General features: G+C 47.3%; 1 protein-coding gene across 2 annotated transcripts in view; it reads left to right on the top strand.

Annotated features, from left to right (window-relative positions):
• CDK5RAP2 (CDK5 regulatory subunit associated protein 2) overlaps positions 1–27,600 on the top strand; it is a 156,614-nt gene that overhangs the window by 115,423 nt on the left and 13,591 nt on the right. For both annotated transcript variants that reach the window (XM_079789850.1, XM_079789849.1), the window contains exons 25-34: positions 7,473–7,521; positions 10,056–10,228; positions 14,245–14,364; positions 16,331–16,447; positions 18,354–18,543; positions 19,469–19,590; positions 20,589–20,813; positions 22,093–22,170; positions 23,119–23,384; positions 25,307–25,450. In XM_079789850.1, the coding sequence (XP_079645976.1) occupies positions 7,473–7,521; positions 10,056–10,228; positions 14,245–14,364; positions 16,331–16,447; positions 18,354–18,543; positions 19,469–19,590; positions 20,589–20,813; positions 22,093–22,170; positions 23,119–23,384; positions 25,307–25,450 (1,484 nt within the window). The remainder of the gene's footprint in view (positions 1–7,472; positions 7,522–10,055; positions 10,229–14,244; positions 14,365–16,330; positions 16,448–18,353; positions 18,544–19,468; positions 19,591–20,588; positions 20,814–22,092; positions 22,171–23,118; positions 23,385–25,306; positions 25,451–27,600) is intronic.

Here is a 27,600-nt window from a genome sequence, read left to right as displayed (position 1 = left end):
CATTCTATCATTCATATTAATACTCAAATTGTTCCAGAATTGGCAGGTGGCAGTTCCTTTTGACATGTCTCCATCTTTTTGGGGGGCACTTCCTAGCCCAAAAGATGTTCCAGTCTGTCTTTCTTTCTTTCTTTCTTTCTTTCTTTCTTTCTTTCTTTCTTTCTTTCTTTCTTTCTTTCTTTCTTTCTTTCTCTCACTGGAGGATATGTTTTTACTGATTTTAGAGAAAGGGAAAGGGGGAGAGAAAGAGAGAGAAAGAGAAACATCGATGTATAAGAGAAACATGGATCAGTGGCCTGCCATACCCAGCCCCACTGGGGACTGAACCTGCAATCTAGGTAATGTACCCTGCCTGGGAATTGGACCACACTGGCCAGGGCTCCAAGCTCATTTTATTCTGTCTTTTCCCCTGAATCAGCCATTTCTCTAAGTAGCCCTGGTTCATTGTAAAAGGCAATGCCATTTAAAAACCAAGAGTTGGTGCTGGCTGTGTTTATTGCTACTGGTGTGTAATTGTTTCTAGGTCCTCTAGCAACAGAACAAAGATATATGTTCACATACATATACATACACTGATACACACAATATAACTATATATGTATGTATAAAAAGTATGTATGTTTAAAAGTATCCTATCCTATATAATAAAAGCTTAATATGCAAATTGTCCCCTTGACCAGGAGTTCAACCGGGAGTTCGACCAGGGGGCAGGGGGCATAGCCCTCCCCCTGACTGGCCCCGCCCCCAATCAGCCCCTCTACCCTGATCGGGGGCGGGGCTGGGTGGCCTACCTCCTGCGTCCCCTCCCCCCTGCTGGTCTGGCCCAATCAGCCCGGATCAGGGCTGGTGGGCCAGACCCCACCCGTGCACGAATTCATGTACTGGACCTCTGGTATAATATATTAAAAAAATCACAGTGGTACTTACAATTTCTATTCAGATCCACTGTGTTATTTCTTGCTTTCTTGCTTCTATATTTGTGTTTCCCTTCTCCTGGCTCTCACAATATCAACATATCTGCTCATTTGCTTAATTCTATAATACACACAGAGTTCCAGAATCGCTTTGCCCATACCCTGGTGAAATATAAACCTAAAAGAGTTCAGGATTTGTTTATAGTTATTTTTGTTTTCAGGCTAAGGGTATTTAGTCAGGTATTAAATTTAGTTATTTGCTTTCATACAGTCTTGTTATGTTATTCACTTGAAATACAGTCAGATTTTTGTTTTCTTTCTGTTTGTATTCAATTTTAGGGTTCCCCTGTCCTTATTGATTTAACTTAGTTTTATTTTTTGAATATGAAAAACATTAAGATGGTTCCAAAGTTAAAACTTTCATTCTTTTAAATTTCTTCTATGAAGTCATTATTTTTGTCCCTCTTCTTTATGTCCATTAGTGTTACTTCGCAGTCTCCCTTCCTCTCTTAAACCCTCTGGTTCGGGGCTCTCAGACATCCCAAGCTTTCCATCCACATGGCATTTGCCAGAGTCACTAACAACTTCCACTTGCTGAACCCAGCGATCCATTTTCAGACTGCATTTCAGTCAAACCCACAGAAGTTTTGGTTTCTGCGATGACATCAGTGAATCAGTCTGTACCCAACACACGGGCTGCCCCTTGGAAGCTCTCCCTTCAGCCTGGATTCAGAGGCGGGCCAATGGTCACTCCCTTGCTGCTGCCACAGCTCCAGATCGCCGTTGCCACCTCCCGTGGGTCATCGCAGTCCTGTTCTCCCTGGGTCCGCACTCCCACCCTGGTCCCACTACTGTCCATTTCCACACAGTAGTCAGTGATCTTTTCAAAATGTAAGTCGGGGCAGTCCATTCTCTGCTCACGTCAGAGGCTTTCCTGTGTGAGCCGTGTGGGTTAAGTTAAACAGTGCGAGGCTTGTAGGTCCTGCGTGCTCACGAGGATCTGCGCTTGTGAGTTGGGGGCTGAGTCCCCAGAACAGCCTGGTGGGCGGAGGAGCTTGGCCCTCACAGAGGAAAGTCAGTTGCTCAAAGTCACAGAATTGGGATTTGACCCCAGTTCTTCTCTCTTCATTCCTATGGTACAGATGGTTCATGAGGTCCACATATGTTCAGTTAATTCCAAGATAGAACGTGGGGTAGCTTGCCCTATGAGCCCGGGAATGTTTTTCCTTGATCTTTTGAAGAGCCCAACAGCAAGGCTGGTTGCAGACTGATTCTCTAGGACCGGATCTGCGGGGCCTGTGAGGGCCGCCAGGGCGTAGGGGCATTGGCTTCCCAGCTTTATGGAATCTGCCTTCTTCTGGTGAAGGGTTTCCAAATAAGTGAGTTTTCCTTTTATTATTGGAGAATAACGGGTCCTCAAGATGGAGCTGCACCTTCCAGGCCCCCGGTGCTTCCCATCTGCCCCTGCAAGCCCTCCGCCTGGGCCCCGGAGGTGGGGCTGAGAGAGTGCCCGGCACCAGCTGCCCTTCCTCGCTCGTTCAGCCACCCCCTTGATTTATTTTCTAGTTATTTACCTTGACAAGCCCGGGGAGATCGCACTCTCTGTTTCCTGCAAAGCAGGAGTATTTCAGTCTTGGCAGACAACACAAACACAGAACTGCATTTTCTTCTCCAGAAGGCACAAAGGTCTCGGGAACCTCATGGCACCTCTTTTCCTTGGAGAATAAAATGGAACAGAGGTGGGTCCTTCTTAGATGCTATCGAAGGTCTGGCTCCTGAATTATGAAATGAGCTTACCACAGACTAGTTTTATATTTGAGGCAGTGGCATAGCATGAGTTCTTAAAAAATTTAAATATGGTCTTTTTTTTTATTAATACAAAGCAGTACGTTTATTGTAGAATAATAGATAAGCAAATGCTCCTGTAATTGCACCATTTATACCGCAAAACATGAACACCCTGCGTTTATATTTTCAGATCTTTTTTATACGTATTTGTATTTTTTGTGGAAGTAGGACTGTTTGTAATCTCTCCCTTTGTTCAATTATAGATGATAAGCATTACTCTACATTGTAAGTTCTGGTTGCTACCGAGCATTCTTTTGTATGAGTGTACCATCATTTATTTAATCATCCCCATTAGATGGACATTCAGGTTGCTCTCAGTTTGGGGCTATTGTAATGAACACTGTGTTGGAGTCTTTGTGCACATTCTTGCTATTTTTTTGTTACTATTTGACTGGTAGAACCCAAGAAGCAGGGTGATAGTGTGGTTTCCTAATGCTTGTCATGAGAGCTGACAAGAGTAGGTCTGGAGCCTTGCAGATTTTGTGAGTATGTGCACTTTTCTGGGGTGAGGGTCTAAAACTTAGATTTTCAAAATAGGCTGGTGTGGCCCAGTGGCTGAGTGTTGACCTATGAACCAGGAGGTCACTGTTCGATTCCTAGTCAGGGCACATGCCCGGGTTGTGGGCTCGATCTCCAGTACGGGGTGTGCTCCTGCTACAGTCCCTTGCTCGTTCAGCCACCTCCTTGATTTATTTTCCTGCTATTTACCTTGACAAGCCCAGGGTGATCTCACTCTCCTGGTCTGATCGATGATTCTCATCATTGATGTTTCTGTCTCTCTCTCCCTTTCCCTTCCTCTCTCTGAAATCAATTAAAAAAAAACACACCACACACACACACACACACACACACACACACACACACACACAAGGGTGGAGACCCCAATATAGATCAGGAACTGGTGTTGCAGTCCCAGGTTTCCCACCATTTCCTTGTGTATGGTACCTCCCAGACCAGTAGCTTAAATCGGTTTGGCAGTGTTTGTCTTCAGGTATGTTTGAGTAAGCCCTGGGGAAGGTACAAAGAAGATGAAATAGTTCCTTTCCTGAGTGTGCTTGCCAGGTGCGCCAGGGTTAGCCACATGAATAGACAGCTGCTGGATCCTTCCCCTTGGCTCTCCTTTGCCTGCAGGGATGAATACATTTCTTTTAAGGCCTTACACAGTCTACCTTTTTCAGCCCACTAATCTCTAAATAATGATGATGATGATGATAAAGGCGAAACACTGAGGAAGGCTGGTCATTATGGAGTGCTTCTATATTCTGGGCATTGTGCTCAGCCTATGAGGTACTTTTTATCTTCATTTAATGAATGAGGAACAGAAAGGTTGATTTAGTTGCTCAGGGTAACACAGGAAGTGACAGAGTCTGGATTTGAGCTCAGACATTGGCTTCCACACCCTAACCTCCTGACCACCCTGGTGTCGTGAGTCTCACACTCCTATCACGTTAGGTGTCTTGGTCAAATGTTTCTGTGGGTCAGGCCTTGCATTTCCCCACTTCTGTGACTCTATTCAAACTGGTTCCTTTTCTAGAAGGCTTTTACTACCTCTCTGATTCTAGAGATTCTGTCTACCTTCTAGGAAGCTTTCCTTGTTCACCCCTGAGTAGAGCCAATTTGTTCCTTCTCTTTACTTCTGGGCTGTTTGCAGCACCCAGCTGACAGTCACATCTGGGCTTATGATGGAGGCCATGTGCTGGGATGGAAAGAACAAACCTTTGGACCCAAACCGACTTGAGTTCACATCCCATTTGGGTCAGGTAGGAGTTGCCAGGTTGTGATATTTGATCCTAATTCTGCGTAATTGGTAGCTTTTGAGCTAGGGAGTACTGTTTGAAAAGAAGCTTTTTAAATGGTGGCAGTGTACAAGGATGGATCAGTGCAGAGAGGAAACTGGAGATGGGTCAACCAATTACACGTCTGTCCTGCATAATAATTCTCTTGCTTATTCAACTATGGATTTGATAACTACATGTCCTTTAATTTGGAAAGATGAAGTCCCCTTGCTGGCACATAGCTTTTGGGGGTAGCAATAAGACTTACTTGAGAGATGGGAGCAGTCCTGTCATGACATCCTTCTTCCGCTTTTGGAGTAGCCTGACAGATGGTACCCTGTGATTTGCATGCAGCCAGTTTCCACCAAGAAATACGCGGCATCAGCTGTAATGATCTCCATGTGAATCCCACTATAACAATTTGTCGTTTGGTTTTAAAGAACACTGTTGTGATAGGGAACGGGTGGAATGCAATTGTGGAGTCATCACAAGCCCCTCAAAGGATCTCTTATTTGAAGAAGAGGAACCCATGCTGCTGGTGGCATCAGGCCACTTCCTTCTTTGGTCATAAGTTTTGTTAGGAATTGAGGAGAGGTTTTTGATAGTTTTAAGATCAGTTTGTGAATGCTTAAAATCTGTCCCAGACCAAGGGCCCCCTGTCCCGAGAACTTCCCGAGGAGTGTATGGATGCCCATAGAGAACGATGGTAAGTGTGAAGCGGGAGGTACTGCTGGCCTGGCCGGTGTGTGTAGAACACCCAGCTCTTTGGAGGCTGGGCTGCAGCAGATGGCCCCTCGGGGTCTGTAGGGCCCAAATCTTATCATCCGCTGAATGTTGGTGAGCAGCCCCAGTGCAGGTGTGAGATGAAGGACGCTGAGTTGTTTGGATATGCAGTTGTCCCTGCCCGTTCGTGGGGGTCTTGCAGTCGGAACTTCTAGCCTTGGTCTTGGAACCTGACCCAATCAGATAGAGATTCCTCCCTTGAGGAATGTGGAGAACAGAGAGGTGGAGCCCTTGGGAGCACCCACCATGGTAGAGGCCAGTGAACCCCTTCCAGGAGCCCATATAGCACGTCATTGCAGGATGTAAGCGAGAGGATGGAGACGTAGATGTGTGGTGGAGCTAACTGTGGGCATGTCTCCGTGTCCCTTGCTAAACAGGAACCTGCAGGAAAGGAGGTGAGAGTGTGCATTGGGCAGAGCGGGCGAGTGGAAGCAGTAGACCTCCTGGATTTTCACTTCTTGTAAAATGGAGATACTGACACTGGGCCTGTAGGATGGTTGTGAGGCCTGTTCTTTAATATCAGTGGTTATTGAAGAACCATCCTCAGGGCCCGGCTCCTGGTCGCTCAGGCCTGACTGGTGCCCACAGAGCCCTGCAATGGGAGGTGACATAAACACAGGATGTATGGCTGTGACCTGCAGCCCAGTGGCTGGCATGGCGGGTGGAGAGGGAGCCCTGACGGCCCCTCCAGCCGTGGGAACCACAGGCAGAAAGCAAATGTGCGGATCTCCAGTGATCTTTTCCTGGGGCGGTGGCGTTGTGAACTCTCCTTTAGGAGTTGTTTTGAAAATGGTGTGCGTGGTGTAGCTTAATTGTAGGCTCATTTTTCAAGTATGGCTATGGAAGGGTTTGTTTTGTTCTTTAGCCACACGTTAGTTTCTTCAAAGAGCTCATCTCAGTCGGCAGTTTCCAGAGTTCTGAAGTATTTTTCAAATAAAGTTGTTAGTCTCTTTGAAATCTGGGCTCATGTGCCTCCTTTCAAACAGCAAGTGAGGACCTGCAGGAGAGGGAGGAGGATCTTTTGCCCAGCTGTGCTTTGTTTCACTTTGTTTTCTTTGTCATCCCCCCTGTTGTAGACACTGGCTTTTTCAACGGTAATCATATACTCCTTTGCCTAGTAATCCCTCTTCTGAGAGTCTTTCCCAAGGAAACAATTTAAATGCAGATAAAGCTGCATGCACAAAGATGTTTATTTCATTTTTTTTTTATAAAAGTGAAAAATTGGTGATGACCTAAATGTCAAAATGGGACAGGCAAAATTGTGGTATGTGCATGTCTATACTGGAATATTAATGTGGTCATTAAAAAGGATGTTTCTAAAGCACATTTAGTAAGAGAAATGCTTAGAATTACGAAGTGAAAAATTCAGTCACAGTATCCTATCACCCATGCCAAAATGCATGGACAAAGAATGGAAGAGACTGGATTCAGTGACACGTGCGTAGCGGGTACCCAAAGGACAGTGATCTTTTTCTTGCTTCTGTTATCATCCTATCCTATATAATACAAGGCTAATATGCAAATTGACCGAATGGTGGAATGACCAGTGCTATGATGCTCACTGACCACCAGGAGGCAGACACTCAGTGCAGGAGCTACCCCAGTGCAGGGTAACACAGGAAGTGACAGAGTCTGCTTAGCCAGAAGCTGGGCTCAAGGCTGGCGAGTGCAGTGGCAGTGGCGGGAGCCTCGCCTGCCTCCACGGCAGCGCTGAGGATGTCTGCGGTGAGTGGAGCGGGCCTAAGCCATCAGTCAGACATCCCCTGAGGGCTCCTGGATTGTAAGAGGGCACAGGCCAGGCTGAGGACCCCCACCCCCCACTCCAAGTGCATGAATCTCGTGCACTGGGCCTCTAGTTTCCTATAAAGAGCATGTGTTCTGCTAGTATCAGAGTTTTAGAGAAGGACCGAGAACCTGCACCTGTGCCATTGCTTTTAGCTTCAGTGCTGTCACTGTCCTGCTAGAACTGGAGCCCGAACAGTATGAGGAGTCTTGGTCCTAATCATGTTCTCGGTAATCCTACTTTAAATACCCGGGGTTGCTATAAAGAGTGATTCAACAGATGAAATAGTGTCTCTGCAAACGTCTGAACAAGAAATCATCAGGGAACACCTTTTAAAAATGTTTTTCTTAATGTTATTTCTGCTTCTAGGAAAATCAGTAGGAGTGGACATGAGTACCCAGAGTGAACTGATAGAGAGGTGAGTGTGCAGTGTTTGTAAGAGGGCTGCAGGTGTGGTTTGTCTGTGGGTGTTTTTAGTATTCCCGCTCCCTCCCCCTGGTAGTTTCCTGCTTCTTGTAAATAAAGCATAAACACCCGTGAAACTGAGAATGGCCACACTGAACCAAGGGGCCATGCGGTGTGTCCTGCAGCCTTCATTCAGCTGATTAGGTTACTCGTGGCATTTCTCTGCCAGGTGCTGTGACCCAGAGGACACATTCCTCCTGTTGGCACCTGGGTACCTGCAGAATCAATCCATTTGAGGCCCTTCTTGGTCTGACCCATCTTTCCTTTCCATCATGTATCCCATGCTTCTCGGACTGTTGTTCTCTAGACCAGAGGTTGCCAACCTTTCGGACCTCATGGACCACCAGTGGTCCGTGGACCACCGGTTGGTGACCGCTGCTCTAGACCATGATGGCAGTCAGTTCACATGGAAACCAACTGGCTCCTCCTGACACTCCCATCTCTCCACTGTATTCAGGATCAGTTGTTCTTCCTGTAGCACTTGACACATAATTACATTACAGAACTTAGCACACGGTATTGTGATACTTTCTGTATTCATCTTTTACTCCCAAATTCCTCAAAAGAGGAAAGGATCTAGCATTAACTGGGTTTTGGTATGTGTCAGTCCCGGCCTAAGCATCCACTTTCAATAGTTCTGGCCTTACAAGGTGAGCATTATTCTTCTCATTTTTGAATGAGGAGCCTGAGGGTCAGAGTTGAGCAGAGCTGAGATTTGAACTTGAGCCTGTTGTACTCCAACACCTGGGCTGTTATTATTATTCCACATTGCCTTTGAAAGTCAAAGACTGTGTTTTTAATACCTTTATACCTGCTCCAACCTCAGGTATCTGGCATGTAGTTGGGATTCAGAAAATGTTCCCGGACTAAATGGATTGCATACTCTCGGAGCTTGCCTCTGGGCAACTGGAAGTGTCAAGGTCTTGCCCTCCTCTGTTTTCTTGTTAAAGGTTCTGAATGCTACAGGGCTATGGGCACTTCTCTCTTCCTGGGAACTGCAGCCCTCTGGGCTCCTGGGGGTGAAATGAAGAATAGAGACCAGTCTGGGGTGCAGAATTTATTTGGCATCATGAAAGCCACCAGCAAGCAGGCAGGGAGGTGATCACAGCTCACTGGGGGACATTTCTATCAGTGCTGTAACTTTAGAAGAAATACTCCTCTCCCCTTGCAGTATTCGCAGTTCAACCCTCCACTTCCATCCTTAAAATAACAGATCACATCCCATTGGCAGGCTGTGGGGAGGGCAGGGAAGGCCTCCCAGACTGGAGACAGTCTTTGCTGAGATCTAAAGGATGAGCATTGAGGGCTAGGCGAGTGTCCATTCTTGATGCACGGGAGATGTGGCCCCTTTAAGCAGTGTGGCTGCTGCATGAAATGTGAGGGTTGAGGTTAGAGAGGCAGGCAGGGCCTTGTTGGGCTTATCCACAAATACTGTGTTAAGAGTCCAAAATTTGTTCTGTAGGAAGAGGGGAGTCTTTGAGGAGGGTGAGCTGGCACTACACATGATCAGATTTGCCATCTGAAAGGCAACGTGGTTCTTGGAGAATGGGCGGAGGGAGGCAGGGAGCCTCCTCAACCGTGTGTCACCCTTCCGCTTCTGACAGGCTTGTTTCTCTCCTTCTGTTCTACCTGTTTCAGCTGTAGGCTTAGCACTCACATGGGCCACTCCTAGCTAATTAAACGGGGGCTCTTGGCCCATTCCGCACTTTGCCAGGCAGTGGTAAGCCCACACATCCATCACGCTGTCTGAGCAAAGTTGCATCTGGTGTTTACCTGTTAATGAATGCATTGCAGCTTTGGAGTCCTTTGCTCTTGTCTGAGTTTATGAATAATGAGACAAGAAGTAATAGGAAAAAGTGGGAGAAAAAAAGCTTAAATGAAGGAACTTATCTATAATGGAGATTCACATGGGCTTTTTACAGAGTTCAGGATGTTTTTCCTCATGGCCTAGGTTGCCCTTGGGAAATACAGGTTAATAACCAGATGATTGCCAGAATGGAGATATTGGGCCACAAGGGTTTTGAGGTTTTTAAACCCCTAAGGCCACTTCATGAGTTTGAGTTGGTCTCCCTCATTCTCCTGGGGTCTCAAAGGCAGGCAGACCTGGGTTCAAATGTGAGCCCCGTCACCTGGGAGCTGTGAGACAGCAGGCAAGTTTATTTGGGACTCCGTCTCCCCAACTCTAGGTGAGAATCCTACTCCCTGCTTCACAGGGTTTCTGCGAGGACCAAGTAATATAGTTCACTCATCTGCCTGGTGTGCCATGGACTGATGCCCTCTCTCAGGTCTCTCCCCAAGAGCCAGGTGGTGGTGGCTCCCCCTGCTCCAAACTCAAGCCCCTGAGCCCTTTTTGTCTTCTGAGTGTCCTTCTGAAAATGCTCCAAGGAAACAGAGGGGCTCCAGCACAGCAAAGGGCCCAGGAATCTTAAGTGTTCTGAAGGCATGGTCCTTGGGATCTTAGCTTTCTTTCTCACTCCCATGGTCAAGGCTTGAGGAAGACAGCTTACCCTACCAACATATTCTACCTGAATCTCCTGAGCCTGCGGCCTCGCACGCGTTGTCTGATTGTGAAATGTCCGAAAAGTCCTCCTCCTCACAAGACCAGAAGCAAGACAGCGAGTCTGAGAGGACTTCAGTTTCGGTGAACAATTTTTCTCAAGGTAAGCTAAGCTTTACGCAGCATTTTAAACATAGCCAAGGTTTCCTGGTTTAAGCAACAGTTTGTCATCTTGCCGTGGTAAGCGGAGTGTGGTGACATTTGAATATTTCTTTGAGGAGACTCTGGGTGGGCCAGAGCTGGTCACTCAGAGTGTCATTTATCACTGGGGAAAGCTAGGGTTGTTGAAAGTGTTGGTGACTGGGGAAAAGCCATTTTTGTTTTTTAAATGATGACTTCTTATATGACTTGCCATTTCCTTCTCTTCTAAGTAGGCAGGCTGGAAACTCGGGTTAATTTCCTTTGTTTCTTTCACACTCTTCCTAAGGCAGGGCACTAGGAAGACTCTTCTGCTTTGAATTGTACAGATGCCAGAGATCACCTAACCCGTTAAATATTTTATAATTCTGTAAATCTGTTGTGTTTCTCTTTCGTGGAACCTCTGGCCCATGGGTCGGCCCCTTGCCCTGCCTCTGATCATGGAGCCACGGGCTCAGGTGGCAGAACCAGCCTCCCGAGGCCCCACCTGCCTCTAAGCCCCCTTTACCTCTTCTGTATTTGCAGTTCGTTACATCCTGTTGGGGTATTAGGTAGGGCTTCGTGTTTATAATTCAGTGTATTTCAGAAGTTCAAGGAACAGTATAGACCAGAACAGATAGACCAGGAACTGGACCTATTTTCCTGTAAAAGGCCAGAGACTAAATATTTAAGTTTTGTGGGCATTTGCTCTTTGTTTCAATTACTAAATCCTGTTGTTGCAGTAAAAAGCAGCCATAGATAATATGTAAACAAATGATGTGGTTGGGTTCCAATAAAACTTTATTCACCAAGATAGGTGTGGGTGTATTTGACCCAGGGCTGTTTTCTAACCCCTGGTATAGACTCTGGACCTCCGCTGACTTCTTCTGGTCTCTCTTCTAGCGGGTTCTTTGCAAGGAGCCCAGAGTGGACCCAGAGGTCCTTTGTTGACACCTGATTACACAGCAAAATGGTTTTCAGAAACTTTAAATCCTTTTTTTTTTTTTTTTTTTTTAGCAACAGGACCTCCACTCACCCCTCTCCACTTTTTTTTTTTTTTTTTCCAGATGAAACTTTACATGTGGGTCCAGTATGTAAAAAGATCCGAGTGGAAGCTTTGTCCCCATGGTGGCCTCCCAGGCTCCCCTAGGACACTCAGGGTCCTGAGGAGCACAGTTTGAAAACATACCTAGAGCATGAAGTACACATGCGTGATGTAACTCGGGTCTCAGCTGGGGCCTCCAGTAGCTACCCCCCTATATTTGCTTTCTTTGGGTTTCTGGCTGTACCCCTCTACGATTTCTGTGTGCGATCTACCTTCTTCTAATTTAGGTCAGACCCTGAATTGTTTGGTCCCCGGTACCACCTCCTGCACTGTCAGTTGGCATGGAACTCAGTCCCTTTCCCAGAAACCCCAGGCCTTTGTGGGAAGAGCCGACTTGACTGAGGGTGGGAGGACCAGGAGGGTCCGGGTCCCAATGCAGCAAGCCAGCTCAGTAACATCAGAATGCTTAAGATCTCTGTTCTTCAGAGCCCTCCTGCTATGGTGCTGGGCACTTCCCACGTTTCCTCTTGCCTGTCCCTCTTTTTTCTAGTCTCTCTTTTTTTTTTTCCAGTGTAGAACCATTCAGTAGTCTTTAATTTTGATTCCTCTGAGGACCCATGACCTTGGCTTATGCCCTCCTCCTGGGTTCCCAGGCACTCCCCTCATGGGGATGGTGCTCACTGGTCCCCTGACAAACACACTGTTCACTTTCTTGGTTTGTCTTCAGAATTTTAGTCTTTGCATCTGTCTTTTCCTTTTGTCATATTCATAATCTGAATGGAGAGAGAATTTTGTGTTTTTCCTTTTTTTCACTTAGCATTATATCATAAGCTTTCTAACATGTTACAGAACATCATTTTTAGTGGCTTTAGCGTAGTCCTCTGAAAGGCCGAACTGCAGGTTTTCTTATGTTCCCTGTTGCAGAACATTCAAATCATTTCAAATATCTCACAGTTTTGATCACTGCTGTAGGGAATATCTTTGAATATGAGCTTTCACCTTATTGAAGGGTATTTCTTAACCTAGGTTCTGTAAATTGGAATTTCTAGTCAGAAGATGTACACAGTGTTTTTGGTGGTTGCTTTTAAACAGGATTTATGGTTTTAAGGAGTTAGCATTTGTCAGAAGGGTGTTATTGTGAGAGGGACGGATATTTTTCTCCCACCTGTAAAGGCGAGTATACTGTTTCCTTCTCCTTGGTGAGGGCTGCATAATTAACACGTGGTGTCCAGTTCCACTGGGAATGTGTCCTTAAGCCCAAGTGATGATTCCAGCTCCCAGCCAGACTCAGTAGAAGATGACTTGTGCTGATGGCTGCTGAGATTATTACCGCAGAAGCCAGCAGCATGCGACGGGGAGAAACTGGCAAGGATGGCCGCAGTGAGAGCAGATAAGCTCCCGGCTCCCTCCGACCTGCCTAGCCGCTGGAAGGTGTGCAGGGAGCGAGGCAGGCACAGCAGGTGCGGTGACATGACGTGACGCGCTGGGAGTCTGTGACAGGCCGTTCTTCAGCCTGGGCTGCAGCGAGGGCCTCAGACAGTCCAGCAAATGGCTTGCCACACGTGTGGCATTAGTAGGAGATAGCTGAGGGTTTGGGAATTAAGTCATCTCATAACCTTTCAGATTCATGGCAAAATTGCTATTTAATTAGGAAAAGATCTGTAACATTGTACTACTTTAAAATGAAAGTCTTCTTGGAGGAATTAAAACTGGGTCATAACATTAGTATAATGTTTTAAAGTAAACTTACTAAGACATACTGAGTGTACCCTAATTGATGGATTAAAAACTTCAGTTTTGCCTTTTGATACTTAATGTGATTGTGCTTTAAACACTGATTCTGGAAACCTACCTCTAGGTTGGAGCTGTGCTTCCTTCTTTGTTAAAGTGAGGTGTGGCAGAGGCTAAAAAAAATGACATGCTCATTTTAGAAAATGTGGGAAATTTAATTTTCATATATTATTAAATATAATATTAAGATGTAATATAGAAGTTTTGAGAAACCAAAAACCTATACCCAAAGGCAATCTCTGTGAATATATCGGTGTATTTCCTTCTTTTGTGTATGTGTCTTTCCTGTCTGCACATTTTTAAATAGAGCTTTGATTGCACTGATAAGCCATTTTGTATCTATATTTTTCTATGGTACTATAAGGTCATCATAATATACTTTTAATAGCTGTGTAATACTACATCATAATACATGTAACACAATTTATTTAATAATTTGAGTTATTTTCAGTTCTTGCTGTTACATACAGTGTCAAAAAGAACATTTTCTTGCATCTGGCAAATGGTTGTCAGCAGCTCTGGTGACCTCTTAAATAAGTTCCTAGAATTAGAATTATTTGGTAGAAGACATTGGAAAGAACCTTTCTTTCTAAGGTTAATGATAAAAACAGTCCCAAAAAGTCATATACATTTATACTCATGCTAACAGGATGTATTCTTGAGTGTACCATTCTCACAAGATTATTGTTTGTTTTGTTTTTAAGACTGAAATTAGTAAGTGATAAATGGATAACATATGCCTTTCAAAGAATTAGTCCTGAAAATATCTGGATTCATAATGGAGGAAGTTTAATCAACTCTTAGGCAATTCAGGCAGACTTCAGAGCGATCTGTTAGTTTCACCATAAGGAAGATTTTAAATGAATATTTGATATTTAGAAGAATAAAGGGCTGCATGAGAGTTAGCATTAAAATTGTATGGAATAGAATTTTTCCATGTGATGTACAATATCTCCCTCGTGGAAGGCTGCAGAGAATCGTTACAGCACGGTGTCTGTGGGCTGTGGGCAGCAGCTCAGCCTCCCCCTGCTAGGAAGGAATTGCCAGTTGCTGACTATCTTAGCACAGCCAGTGAATTGGAATTTCAAGATCACTGCAAAATCTAGAAATTATTCACTTTGCTGGGGGCTTCAGTCCATAAATAAAAACTGTCCTTCTTCCCATAGACCTACTAATGGAACATATACAGGAAATTCGAAGTTTGAGACAACGTTTAGAAGAATCTATTAAGACAAATGAGAAGCTACGGAGACAGTTGGAACGGCAAGGGCTTGAATTTGATCAAGGTAAGAAGGACTTTCCCAAAGCCGGCGCAGTTCATTTGCCTGGATCAGCATTCTGTGTACTGGGAAGAGCATCGGACTCGTGGCCAGAGAGGTTTCAATTCAAACCCTGACTCTGCTGCTTACCTCCAGGGTGCCCTCACTTAACCTTGCTGGCTTTCAGTTTTAGTAACTTTTCTAATTTTATCCTGTTGTGATGAGAATTACGTGAGCTAACTTAAGGAGAGAGCCCCACAGCCCCTTACATAGTAGTCACTTGATAAATGTTGATTTCCCAGCCACTGGAGAAGTCTGCCAGCCCCCTAGACGTCTTGGATTGTGGTTGGCTCCGCATTTGCCTTTGGAAGCTGTACAGAAATAGATAGGTATTTTAAAACAAAACAAAGCGGCATTTTGTCTTTTTAATAATGGATTATGAAAATATTAGCATTTTAGCAGTCTAGTAAATCTCACATGCCAATCAAAAAGTCACCAATAATGCTGCATAGCCACACTTAGCTCTGAATGGGATATTCTTCCATGAAGAATTTTTAAATGTGTATTTTTTCCATAGGTAAGATATTCTTATGATTCAAAAATTGATATGTCCTATTATCCCTTCTCTCCTCCCACTTCTGCTAGTTTTCTTCTGTATTCTTAAACAGTGTTTTTTAAAAATATAAATACAAATATTTATTCTTATTCCCTTTCTCACTTAACCTGAAGGTGTACAATACTTTATATCACTATTCTGTCCCCTCTTTTTCTTCAAACAGTACATTTTGGACATCTTTCCTTCTTGCTCCGAGGACTGTGTCCTCATTTCGTGAAGAATGTGTCTGAGAGCAGCTTTGTGCCTCAGGAAAGTGGGAGATTGTTTGGGGTTGGACTACCTGGTGTGGATCCCAGAGCTTCTGTTGATTAGTTTGTGGCTTTGGGCAAATCTCCCCAGCTCTCCCCATCTTAATTATCTTATAAGAGTCACTGAGATTAAATGAGGCAGTGTTATGAATGGGGCCTTGCTTAAGCTCCTCTCAATAAATGGTGGTTTTCTTCATCATTACCAGTTTTATTTTATTTATTGTGTAACTTTACCAGTTTAACTTTGCAGCGCTCTGCAAAGAGTGGGGATGCTGATGTCATTCCATTTTTGGAGATGAGATGACAAAGTTCTGCATCTTTATCAAAGATGTACTCAGTGGTAACTCGCGGCTGGCACGGAGCTCCTTGACGTGAATCTTTGGACCCTAGTCCAGTTCTCATTGCTCTCCAGCCTGTCGCAGTCATCAGCCTAGGAGTACTGCGCATGCTGCCATTTGGTTCCAAATGGTTCTCTCTCTCTCTCTCTCTCTCTCTCTCTCCCCCCTCTTCCTTCCCACCTGCATCCAGCATCCTCCCCCCTGTCAGCCCCAGGGAAATTTATTAATCTGAGTTATTAGTCACATCAAACACAGGAAAGAAATACACGCCTGGGCCCTTCACGTTCGCTCTTGGTAATGCCCGAATTAGATTCATTCTGTTTTACATTTTCCCTAGCAAATTCAATTATAGAATTATTTGGGGGCTCAAATGGCCACCAGCTATAATGGAGCAGGCAATTGCTCTGGAGAGTAATTCACTTTGACAGGAAGGTTTACAAAAAGGCATTCATAACGTATTCACGCTGGTGGAAAGACATGCTGTTCTCACCATGTTGTCACAGTCTCCGAGAGACAAAGAAATAAACGTGGCTGCGCCTCCCCCGCTGCCAAGTGTTCACCTTGGGAGCAGGTTTGAGAAAGGCATGGCTCCTTGTAATGCTGAGGATGTGGGGGAGCCCCCTCTTGTCTCCTCTTTCAAGCTCACTCTTGTCTCCCTTTGGGCTCTGGTAGCAGCATATATAGTTCATAGGAGTGATTTTCTTATGTTTCCTCATTATTTAAAGCTGTTTTCTAGAAACTTCTATACTGACCTTGAGACTGCATAAATCACTGTTTTTGTGTTTTTATAGGTTCTTTAAACAGTTTTGCTTGTGGTTCAGAGCTGCATAATTCTCTGACATCAGAAATTCGTTTCCTGAGGAAGCAGAACCAGGCCCTCAATACAATGCTTGCTAGAGGATCCAGAGGTAAGACTTAAAGGGGTCTCTGCAGCCTGGAGCCCCCCGCCTTCGGTGGCTTGGGAAGAGTGCGGGCGCTGCACTCTGAGCAGCCTAGGCTCACCTCCCGCGGCTCTGGCCTTGGGCGGGTCACTTGACCTCTCTGAATCTCCGTATTTTTCGCTGTAAAACAGGAATACCTCATGGGGCTGTAGTGACAGTTAAACACTGTAAAGCCCTCAGCTCAGTAAATGTTGCTTTTTGCCCTTGTTACACATCCCCTCTATCCAGCCACCTCTCATCTGTCTTAGTTCCCAGGGGGAGAGAGAAGGCCTGGAAGTATATTACTGCCACCTCTCAATCAGAGGTTTCCTACTGTCAGGAGAGTTTCTCCAGTATTTCTTATAAAGATCCCTTCTCTTAATTCCTTCTGTTTGGAGCTTAGTCCCCCACAAGCTTTCACTTACATTACCTCTCAGTACTTAAAATGTTTCTGGAGTGATATGTCATTAGTCCTGTTTCACAGGTAAGAGACAGGCCTAAGGAATTGACTGAACTGTGGTCACAGAGCTAGAAGGTGGGCCAGAGCTGAAACTTGGGCCGGTTTATTTCACTTTCCCTAGAGGTTATTCATGCTGATTTTGTTTAAGAGATGAAATTCGGGCTTCTGCAGATCATTCATTCACTCAGCAAACATTCCTGGCTCCAGTTCTATGTCAGGGCCTGTGTGGATGCTGTTACAGAAATGAATTGAGAACTGGTCCTTTTCCTCGTGGTCTGATGGGAGACACAGCAGGCCAGTCTGTGGACTAGCCACGATGCAGGCAGGCTCGGAGCTACAGGATCCTGGAGACAGCATCCTGGCCAGGGAAAGCTGGTCTTCAGAAGCAGAGTCTAGAGGTTAAGTAGGGATTAACCAAGGTGCCTCCGGTTTAGAGGAGCAGGGCCTTTTCAATAGAAGAAGGAGAGCGGACACAGGCCTAGGGTTAGAGATGGGGCGAGTACAGACCACTCGGGAATTACATGAGGCTGAGTGTGGCTGGGGTCGGGGGCAGGAGAACATTGCTGGAGAATTAACGTGTCATGGTTAAGAGTGGAATCAGAAAACCCGGGTCTGAGTCTTGGCTCTGCCACTTACTGACTGTGTGGTCTTGGGAAAGTCTTAACCTCTTTGCTCCTTATTTTCCTGTCTGGGGAACGGGAGAATGCTAGTACCTTCCTTGGAGGTTTGCTGTGACGAGTACCTAACATGATACATGTGGAGATCTTAGCGTGATGCCTGCAGATGGCTGGTACAGCACTGCCAGCAGCCTGCACTGTGGAGTGCTTACAGCCTCCAGCGTGCTGGGGAAGCCCTGTGCATGCAGTCCCCGGGTAACCCTCATACTGGCACATGGAGGAAACCGAGGCACAGAGAAGGGAAGAAGCCCACTCCAGGCCGTGGAGCCAGTGAGCAGAAGAGCACTGCCTCTGGGCCCGAGGTGTGTCTTCCTCCTCAGGAGAGGGCTGTCCTCAGGGCTGAGGCGTGGATGGGGCCCAGGCCGCCATCTGCACATCCCTGCTGGCCTGGTGAGAGGCTTGTGGACTTTTCCAACACCCAGGGCCAGGATTTGGGGCCTGTTTCTTGCCTCTGTCTTTAATTTCTACCCACTGTTTGCTCTGTGAAGGCAAAGTCACTAGGTTTGCACAGCCCATTATTTAATAGAAAATTAAACAGGCCCATTTCATCCCAGTGACGTTTAATCTGCAGCCGTGGTGTTGACAGATTTATCTGCCCACAATGCATAAGATAATTGGAGTGCCAGAATCATAAATGCCAGATTAAATCTCATTCTCTTTTGTATTCTTGGAGTGCTCGAACTGAAGTGCCGTATTTGCGTAATAAGGTTGGGAAAAACAAATGGGGATGCTTCTCAGTGGCGCATTTTGTTTGCAGATAAACAGAAGGAGAATGAAAAATTACGAGAGTCCCTCTCCAGGAAGACGGCGAACCTTGAGCGGCTCCAGCGGGAGCTTGCCTGTGTGAAGGGGGAGAAGGAAAGGCTGCAGCAGGAGGCGGGCCAGAGGGAGCGGCACAACCAGCAGCTGCGCCAGGAGCTCTGTGCCAGCCGCAGCGAGCTCAGCAGGTAGTCCGGCACCCCTGGCCTGGCGGCTGTGCGGGCCTCGGGCCCTGGGCTGTGGCCACGGGACAGGGCATGCCAGCCCCTGCCCTAGTGCGCAGGGACCGCAGAGAGTATGACAGTAAACACCCAAACACGGACTACGTCACGTGGGAATACAGCATACGGAGAGAGGTCTTCGCAGTCAGCAGGGTCGGCTCGGGGGCTGATTGTGGTTTTCACGCAGGGCGGGTCAGGGAAGCCGTGTGGAGATGCTGTCGGGGCAGTGCGGTGTGAGCTCTGCGGGTATCTGGTGAAGAGCATTGTCGGAGGGAAGGGTGCGGGCCGGGGGCCGGGCCTCAGCGCAGGGAGGCCAGTGCCGCTGGAGGAGAGGCTGCGGGACGGGTGAGGGCAGAGAGGTGGCTAGAGGCTGGATCACATAGGACCTCGTCACGTGGTCAAGACTGTGGTTTTTACTCTGAGTGACGGGAAGGCTGGGGAGATTCTGAGTAGAGGGGCCGCATGAGCCTGACTTAGATTTTAAAGGGATTGTGCCAACTGCTCTGCCGTTTCCCCTTGGGCTCCGCCTTGTCCCCATGTTTCCAGCCTTTCCTGTCGCAGCGTGAGGGCCTTGCTCTCTTAGAGTGACTGACCTCAGCCTGGGTCACCCGGGGGCACGTGGTCTTTCCCATCCTGCCTCCTCTCCGGCTGTGCTCCCTGGGCTTCCCTTCCTCCTGTCCGAGTGGAGGATTAGCTAGCACGTTCCTTTCTGTGTCTGTGAAGATCCCATGAGATAATGGATGTAAAAGGCTGGGCTGTGACTGCAATTCTGAACCACGCTTGTCACTCTGGTCCACGCTCTCCCAGCTGAGGGTGGGCTGGCTGCCCGCGGGGTCCAGCTGAGTCACTCTAAGTTAGCATAACCTCTCCTCCCCGGTGCTGGCCTTCGCAGGGTGCAGGAGGGGTTGAAGTGGAGGCAGGAGCTGCTCTCCCAGAACAACAGGCTGCTGCAGTCCCTGCGAGTGGAGCTGAAGGTGTATGAGAAGCTGGACGCGCAGCACGGGATTCCCAGAGGTACGGGCGCTGGTCCCGGCCTTTCCCGGCCTGGGCTCTGTGTCGGGCTGTCATCACACCCCGGGCTCACCTGGATGGGAGGTGTATTTCAGAGCAAGCTCTCTGGCCCGCTCTTCCTCTCAGGAGGCTCAGGAGCCAGGCCAGCTGACGTGTGGATTTTCACCGCCTTGCTCTCTGTGGCCCTCAGCAGTTCGTCTCACCCCTGGGGGCCTGTGTCTTCCTCTGTAAAGCGTGCTCACTGATGCCTGTTCTGTAGAGTTGCTGAGATAATGATCTGAGGTCATTTATTAAATGCACCCTAACACAGTACCTAGCACATAGTAGGCACTCAAGATACGGTTTTTATGACTGTTTTCTTGCTACTATGTGTTTCCTTTTTGCCCATTCATCCAGCGAGTGTTTATGGAGCACCCCTCCACAGTGGCCATTGCTCCGGAGGTGGTCGTTGGCCCTGGTCCTCTCTGTATCCTGAGAGAGACTCCAGAGCAGAGCGACTCGACTGTGAACTCAGATGTTTTAGATTCAATTTTGAGGTGTGGTGGGGTTTTTTTAAAACTAATTTTCCAGATGGTTTCTCCCTATTGAAAATTTATCTAGAAAAGGGTCACAGCTTTTATTTTCTCTTCAAGTTGCTTTTCTTATTCTTGCTGTTGTGCCTTTTTAAATATACTGTGGCTCTTAAAATCAGCCCCTTTCATTCTATAATTCCACCCAAATAGATTTTATTACTACTAGACATAATTTCGGGGTTTGGTGTGCAATTTGCTATGCTTTTATGGCCAGAAGTGAAAATTAATTTCCAGCTCTTATTTAGCCTGTGGAATAGCAGCAATTAGGCCTGCCAATATTTTTGTTTTTAAAGTCAAGTTGTTATTTTAAATTGTACCTAGTTCTTAGGAAGGGGAGGGTGATGGTGGCGGGTTTAAAACTCGAGCGCCTTTGATGGCCGACCCTTTGGTGGAAGAAGGTGTCAAGGCTTCCCCTGCACGTGTTTGCAGAGTCCAGAGCAGAGATGTCGGGAGAAGGCTGGAAGGGGCAGGACCCGCTCGGTGACCTGCATGACCTCCTGACCGAGATCCAGGCTCTGCGGGCACAACTGGAAAGAAGCATCGATACCAACAGCACCCTGCAGGGCAGGCTCGAGGAGCAGCTGGGGCAGGGCGGGCGGAAGGCGCTCCAAACCCTGCCCACGCCCGAGCGGCCCCTCCCAGCAGACAAACACGGTACTGCTCCCGCCTCTGCTCCCTGTTAGAGAAAGCAGCCCTGTGTGTCTGCAGGACCCGCAAGCGCCTGGTGCTGCCCTTCCTCACAGAGGTGTCTTTCCATTGACAGCAGACATGCTCTACCCTGGGAGCCAGGGGACCTGACCACTAATTAGCTGTCACCTTTGGCAAAATGTGTAAGCTCTGTCTGCAGCCTCCTGGTTCTCAGGGAGTGGGGTTTGGGCTGCTAGCCACCCTCATTGCCTCCGGTCTTGGTCCCTCCCATCCATCTAGTCCTGCCCACATCCCTCCTCTGCTGAACATCCCTTCTAGTCCCTCTTACTGCCTTTAAAAGAGAATTTAAGCCTCTTATCCTGACTGACAATGCTTTTCAGGACCTGGTAGGTTTGAAAACTGGTTCTGCTTTGCATTTGCTTGTGTTGCAGATCATCTTATATAGCATCTGGTTGATTGTGCCTCCTTACATTGTTTCAGAACTGCATCCCCTCCCAAATCCTTTTTCGGGTCACTCTTCTCTCTTGCTTGAGTTACTGTGGCAGCCTCCAGGCTCACCCCTCCAGTCCGAAGCGCAGACCTCGCTGCACACTGCCCTGCCTCACTCCCTGGAGTGGGTCCCACGTCCTCACAGTTCTGGCCTGGCTCCCTGGGCTCAGCCATTTGAACTGCAGCAGTCTCCCTGGGAGTGTAGAGATGGCTCACTCCTTTGTGCCTCTGCATCCCCTAGCTGGTTGAATTTCTTCCTCTGCCTGCATTTCTTTTTCTCCTCGGGGTTAGCGCCCCTCCCTTAACCCTGAGCACCCCAAGGGAAATGGCCTGTTTACTTGTCTGGACAAGAGGGTCCTTCCGGGGCGGGGACTGAGTCTGCTCATTCTTTTTACTTATTTATTATTTTTATTATTTAATCCTTACATGAGGATGTGTTTTTCTAATTGATTTAGAGAGAGGAATGGGAGAGAGGGAGGGAAGGGGATGAGAGAGAGAGAGGGGGAAGAGAGAGAGAGAGAGACAGAGAGACATCAGTCGGTTGCCCTTGAATGTGCCCTGACTGGGACTCAAACCTGCAACCTTTTGGTGTACAGGATGATGGTGCAACCAACTGAACCAGGGAAGCCTGATCACTCTTACCCTGTGTCTGCACAGGACTGGGCAGGAGAGATCCCAGTGAGCTTATGAAGGAATGCTTGTGTGTCAGATACTTTACCATATTCTCCTTCAGTTTTCTCTCTGAAACAAAAACATTTCACAGCTCATTTTCCTTCTCTTATTTTGCATTTTGTAGATGGTGACAGATGTCCTGTGGCAACTGATAATTCCTATGATCTGCGTGACTCCGCCCCACCTGTGTCCCCGAGATCAGGTACAAAGCCGACATCTGGGTTGACTACAGCACGGTCGGGTTTGTCAGTAGGACTTTTTATTTTATTTTATTTTTTAATATTTTAATTGATTTCAGAGAAGAAGTGAGAGGGAGAGGGAGATAGAAACATCAATGATGAGAGGGAATCATTGATCGGCTGCCTCCTGCACGCCCCCTACTGGGGATCGAGCCCACAACCCCGGCATGTGCTCTTGACCAGAATCGAACCTGGGACCCAAACTGGCAAGAGCAGGACTTTTTAAATTGAAGAAAAGGATGTCCCTGGTCTTAATCTAAGAGGGTGTTTGGTAGGATTTGGGGTTTCATGTCGTCAGCATCTCTAGCTGGTGATCTCCTTCTCCAAGCCAGTTAAGTGGTCCCTAAGTATCACCAACCTCAATGACATCATTGGGTCTCTTGATTAAAGTGTGACACCTCGAGTGGCTTTCAAGGTTCTGGAGCAGCCAGACTCAATGGGCTCGGTCCAGCCTTATCCCTCTGCCCTCATGCTCTCATACAGAGGGGTCACATTCCTGCAGACATGCTCCCACTTTCCTCCTTTTCCAGACCGCCCTTGTCCCATTCTCTGCCACTCATCACGAATGCAAACTTCACTGGCGTCCCAGCCAGAATTTTTAACTCTGAGCCCTGACTCTTGTCGTACTGTTCCACCTCCCATGTGTCTGTGTTCTCATTGGACCATGGGTTCCAGGAGTGCAGGCACTGGCTTGATTCATCTGTGTGAATCAGGGTCTTCTGCGAGTGGGTGCCTGACCTGCTAAGTGTTGGTTGAATTGAATTGAGCTTCTCCCACAAGACGAACAAGCCCAGTGTGGGGTAAGGTACAGACTGAGGGCCGCTCTTAGCCCCCCTAGCTGGCTGAATGCAGCTCATGGAACCCAGGGTGCTGCCCCCAATAGATCTGACATCTTCCCTCTCATTATCTAGCGTCAGAGAGCCTTCCGCTCTCTAGAAATGACATGGACTCCCTGTCCTGTGACAGTGGCAGCTCGGCCACCAGCGCCCCGAGTATGTCTCGCCTGGTCCCGGGCCATCACTTGTGGGCCAGCAAGAGTGGCAGCCACATCCTGGGCCTGATTGAGGACTACGAGGCCCTGTGCACGCAGGTTGGCCAGGGCCAGAAGCTCCTTGCTGAGATGGACATTCAGATCCAGGAGGCGCCCAGCCCCTCAAGTCGAGACCTGGGAACAAAGGTAACCTGGCCTGTGACAGAGCTGGAGGGAGACTGATGCTCAGTAGGGGCAGGCGTGGACGTGCCGGCTGAGGGCGCTGGGAGGCAAGGGGCACAGGTGACCTCACTGAGGCCCTGGGACGAGGAACCTGGGAGTGTAGCCACGAGGGCTGAGAGGTCAGGTCCCATTGGAGGCTTCTCTTGTTTTCTGTGGGAGGGACACTTGTCGAGGCTGATGCCCTGCATTATTGCCATCGCTTACTGGAACCTGCCCTAGGACTGCTGTCTGTCCAGCCTTCCATCCATCCTTCCGTCCTTCAGTCCTCCCAGACTGGACCCAGCTTCCGTGGGCCACATTTCCAGGTCCCTCATCTCAGGTCCTTACTGAGGACATTGGAGCCCCCTGCTTCCTGATACCTTTTTGCCTTTTGTTTCGTTTTGTTTTACTACCATATTGTAAAATCAGCTTCGCGTCTTACGTTTCAGTAGATCCGTGGTCGGCAAACTGCGGCTTGCCAGCCACATGCGGCTCTTTGGCCCCTTGAGTGTGGCTCTTCCACAAAATACCAAGCCTGGGCACGTCTATTTTGAAGAAGTGGCGTTAAAAGAAGTTTAAGTTTAAAAAATTTGGCTCTCAAAAGAAATTTCAGTCGTTGTACTGTTGATATTTGGCTCTGTTGACTAATGAGTTTGCCGACCACTGCACTAGATAATGAGCTCCAGGAGAGCAGGGTAGTGTCTGCTTTGCCCAACACTGTTATCGATGCCCTAGCTCAGGGCCTGGCATGGCATAGCTGCGTGGCAAATATTTGTTGAATGAACTAATCAATCTTAATAAGGTTATTCTTTTCTGATTATAATTTTTGTAAAAAAAAATTAGAAACTAGAAATGCATAAAAGGAAAACATAAAAATACCACATGGTGCTTAACACTTAAAATTTTGATAAATATACTTTTAGTTTTTCATGAAGCTTAATTACACTGACTCCAGCAAATATGAATTTCATATTTTGACTTTCAGTTCACATTATACTAACATTTTTCCTCTCTCAGTCAGTATAATTTCTAGAACTTGACTTTTAATGGCTGAAAAATAAGCTAACCTGTGGGTGTACCACCCTTGATTTACTTTACAGCTGGCTGGTGGCTCTCTCAGCTGTGATGGTCCTTATAAATAGGTCTCTGTCATGTCTTTGACTACTTCCTTAGGGACGAACTTCCCAACGTGGAATTACCTGTTCGAAGGCTGTGAACTCTTGTGATACCTCTTACTACATCACTTTCCAAAAATATTGCTATCTCATTGCACCTTGGTCTGCACTGAGTGTTTTTATTTGTTTGTGTCTTTTTTTTGCCAATTTGATAGCTAAAAGGGGAGTGTGGTGTTTTATTTTACATTTATTTGATAGTGAAAACAATGCCCTTTCAGTTTCTGTTTTTAAATTTATTTTGTTTTCCTCTCCTGATTCTTGTTCTTTGCTTTCCCATGCCCTCGCCATCCCCCAGTTTGAGTTTGCTTCGCCAGCAGAGAGGGTGAGAGACTACAGGGCCCCGCTGTGCGCTGGCAGCAAGCGGAGCCGTTCAGCGGGCGGCTGAGGCAGGAGCGTGCGTGTTGCATTACGTGCTGTTGGCGTCGTCTGCCTTCCCGAGAGGCAGTGAGAGTGGTCCGACCACGCACCCTCTTCTTGGCATAGTAAATATAGTTAATGCAGGTGGTTATTAATCATGGTTATTGATTGGGCTAAATTCACCACCGAATTCTCTCATAATCTATAATTCACCCGTCTTTAAGAACAATAAATTGGTGTCGTCTGGCACCAGGCTCTTGCTCAGCATGTGGAGCGTGAGCCCTGCGGTCTGGAGATTTATGCCGTCCATTAAAGCTGGCTTGTCCATAATTGTTTTCAAGGCTGCATGTAACAACTTCTCATCCCCCCATGCAGGGTCTCCACCCGGTGCCTCTGAGCAGGTTTGTCACCAGCGTGAGCAGAGCCAAGCTGGTCCTGGAAGAGGCCGCGAGGTTACTGACGCTTCTCTGGAGGGTCTCACTCCCCACGGATGGCCAGTGCACACTCCACTGTGAGCAGGTGCGTGGTGACACATGGTGCAGAGGCTCAGGGGTGCCACTACGGCGTGTGTCCCAGTCTCCAGCACGTCCAGCCAGGACCTGGCTCACGGCAGTTGGATGCTCAGTGTGGGGACTGTCAGAGGGCAGGGAAGGCATTGTGCCAGGTACCAAGCTGGTGCTCCCAGTTGTTCCTCATCCACCACCACCCCTGCTGCCCTAACCCGGCCCTGCCCTCACTCCCAGGGCATCTTTGTTGAGGGAGGTCCTGTTTGCATCCTACACATGAGGAAACTGAGGCTCGGCGAATGGGGCCCATACTCAAGGTTACAGAGCTGATTTGAAAGCGCAAGTGTCTGAATCCAAAGAATAAACTTTTGTTTTATGGGCTGTAGGTCCCACCTTGTCCCGTGAACCAGCTCCTTCCCTTCTTCTCAGAGTCTTTCAGTTCAGACGCCTTCTTCTGGGCTGGCTGATGCCTTTGCTAGTTTTCAGCATTGTATTAAGTTGGCCTTATTCAAATCTGTTTTAACTATTTAGGAACTACTTTTTTGAATCAGTGAAAATAATTTACTATAAAACCATTGAAACTTCCCGTAAAAGCTCGACTTTGTAGACACTTGAATGTGACTAAATTAAGAACTGCTGATCCCACCCCCATCCTCATCTCATGTCTCATAGGCACTACTCAGGAGTCAGGTGGGCGGAAGTGGTCCCAGGGTTTTGTCTGCGGGAAACGTGTGTTGCAACAGGTGAGCGCCCACTCTGCTGGCCAGAGAAACCTCCTGGAAGCAGGGGTGCGCATGTTGAGGAGGCGTTAGAACTCTGCCTGGTGGCCTGACAGATGTGGCCCCTGTACTTCTCTAACCCAGTGGTCGGCAAACTCATTAGTCAACAGAGCCAAATATCAACAGTACAACGATTGAAATTTCTTTTAAGAGCCAAATTTTTTAAACTTAAACTTCTTCTAACGCCACTTCTTCAAAATAGACTCGCCCAGGCCGTGGTATTTTGTGGAAGAGCCACACTCAAGAGACCAAAGAGCCGCATGTGGCTCGCGAGCCGCGGTTTGCCGACCACTGGTCTAACCTATACATTCCTGCCGAAGGCAGCAGGGAATTTTGCCGTCCGTGTCAATACCCGTCTAATTAAGCCCCTTTGATGGCTCTCAGGTCTGTCAGAAGTGGCGGTGAAGCAGTTCTCTGCTTGGAGGGTCTGTGGCGCCTGTCTTAAGACTTCCCTCTCGGGACCCTGGGGAGAAGTTTGGGTGCACTGAGCGTGGGAAGTACGGAACCAATCCTGGTGCAGGAAATCCTGCTTTGCCCTCTTGTAGCTGGAATGTTGGAGGGAAGAAGGCCCATTGGCTTCCAGGCCCCCATTGGCCTTTCCTTTTCTTCTAACCCATTGAGCTCTCTTCCCTCTGAGGCTTAGACACAGATGCTCTGCCTCCTAACCCTGCCTCCCTCCCAGCTCCTGGCTCCTCGTCTCTCCCGTCTCCGCTTAAATGTTACGTCAAGGTCAGAAAGGGCTCCCTGTTCACTCAGCATAGCTTTCCTTTCATCATAGCCCTTATCACAAATTATAATTACATATTCATTTGTTTAATGACTGCCTCCGCTATTTTCCATGAGGGGCCAAGTCTAAGTTGTTCATATTTTTAAATGAATAATTTCCTCTCATACTATCAAACTAGTATTTTCCCATATGATTTTTAGAGCATAACATGTCTGAACTAAACAGTTTACTCTCAATGCAATGTTTTTGTCCTCAGTACATAGTAATGTCTGTGAAATAGAATGCAGTCCTTATTGTGTGTGTGTGTGTGTGTGTGTGTGTGTGTGTGTGTGTGTAAACTAGGCTCACATTGATCTCCCCACTAGCAAATCAGTCTAGGGACTGATCAGTGCTTGTGATGATTCACCCCATCTTTCTGAGTCTTTCTCCAGGAATTGATGATGCTCACTTTAGCATCATAGAATTTTAGAGCCACAAAAAGGACCTTGGAGATGCTCCGATATGGTTGCTGGTGTACACAGACCCCCTGTGTGGTGTTAAATTGCCTCCAGCCACTTTTCTGTCCCTGCCCATGTTTCATACAGTGCCTTTTTCTTGGTGTGAAAAGTGTGTAAATCAGATTTCCAAGTTGTCACCAGCAACCCCAGTGGCTTTTTA

This window comes from Cnephaeus nilssonii, assembly GCF_951640355.1.
Source record: "Cnephaeus nilssonii genome assembly, chromosome: 14".
NCBI classification, from domain to species: domain Eukaryota; kingdom Metazoa; phylum Chordata; class Mammalia; order Chiroptera; family Vespertilionidae; genus Cnephaeus; species Cnephaeus nilssonii.
This window is presented reverse-complemented; position numbering and strand designations above follow the sequence as displayed.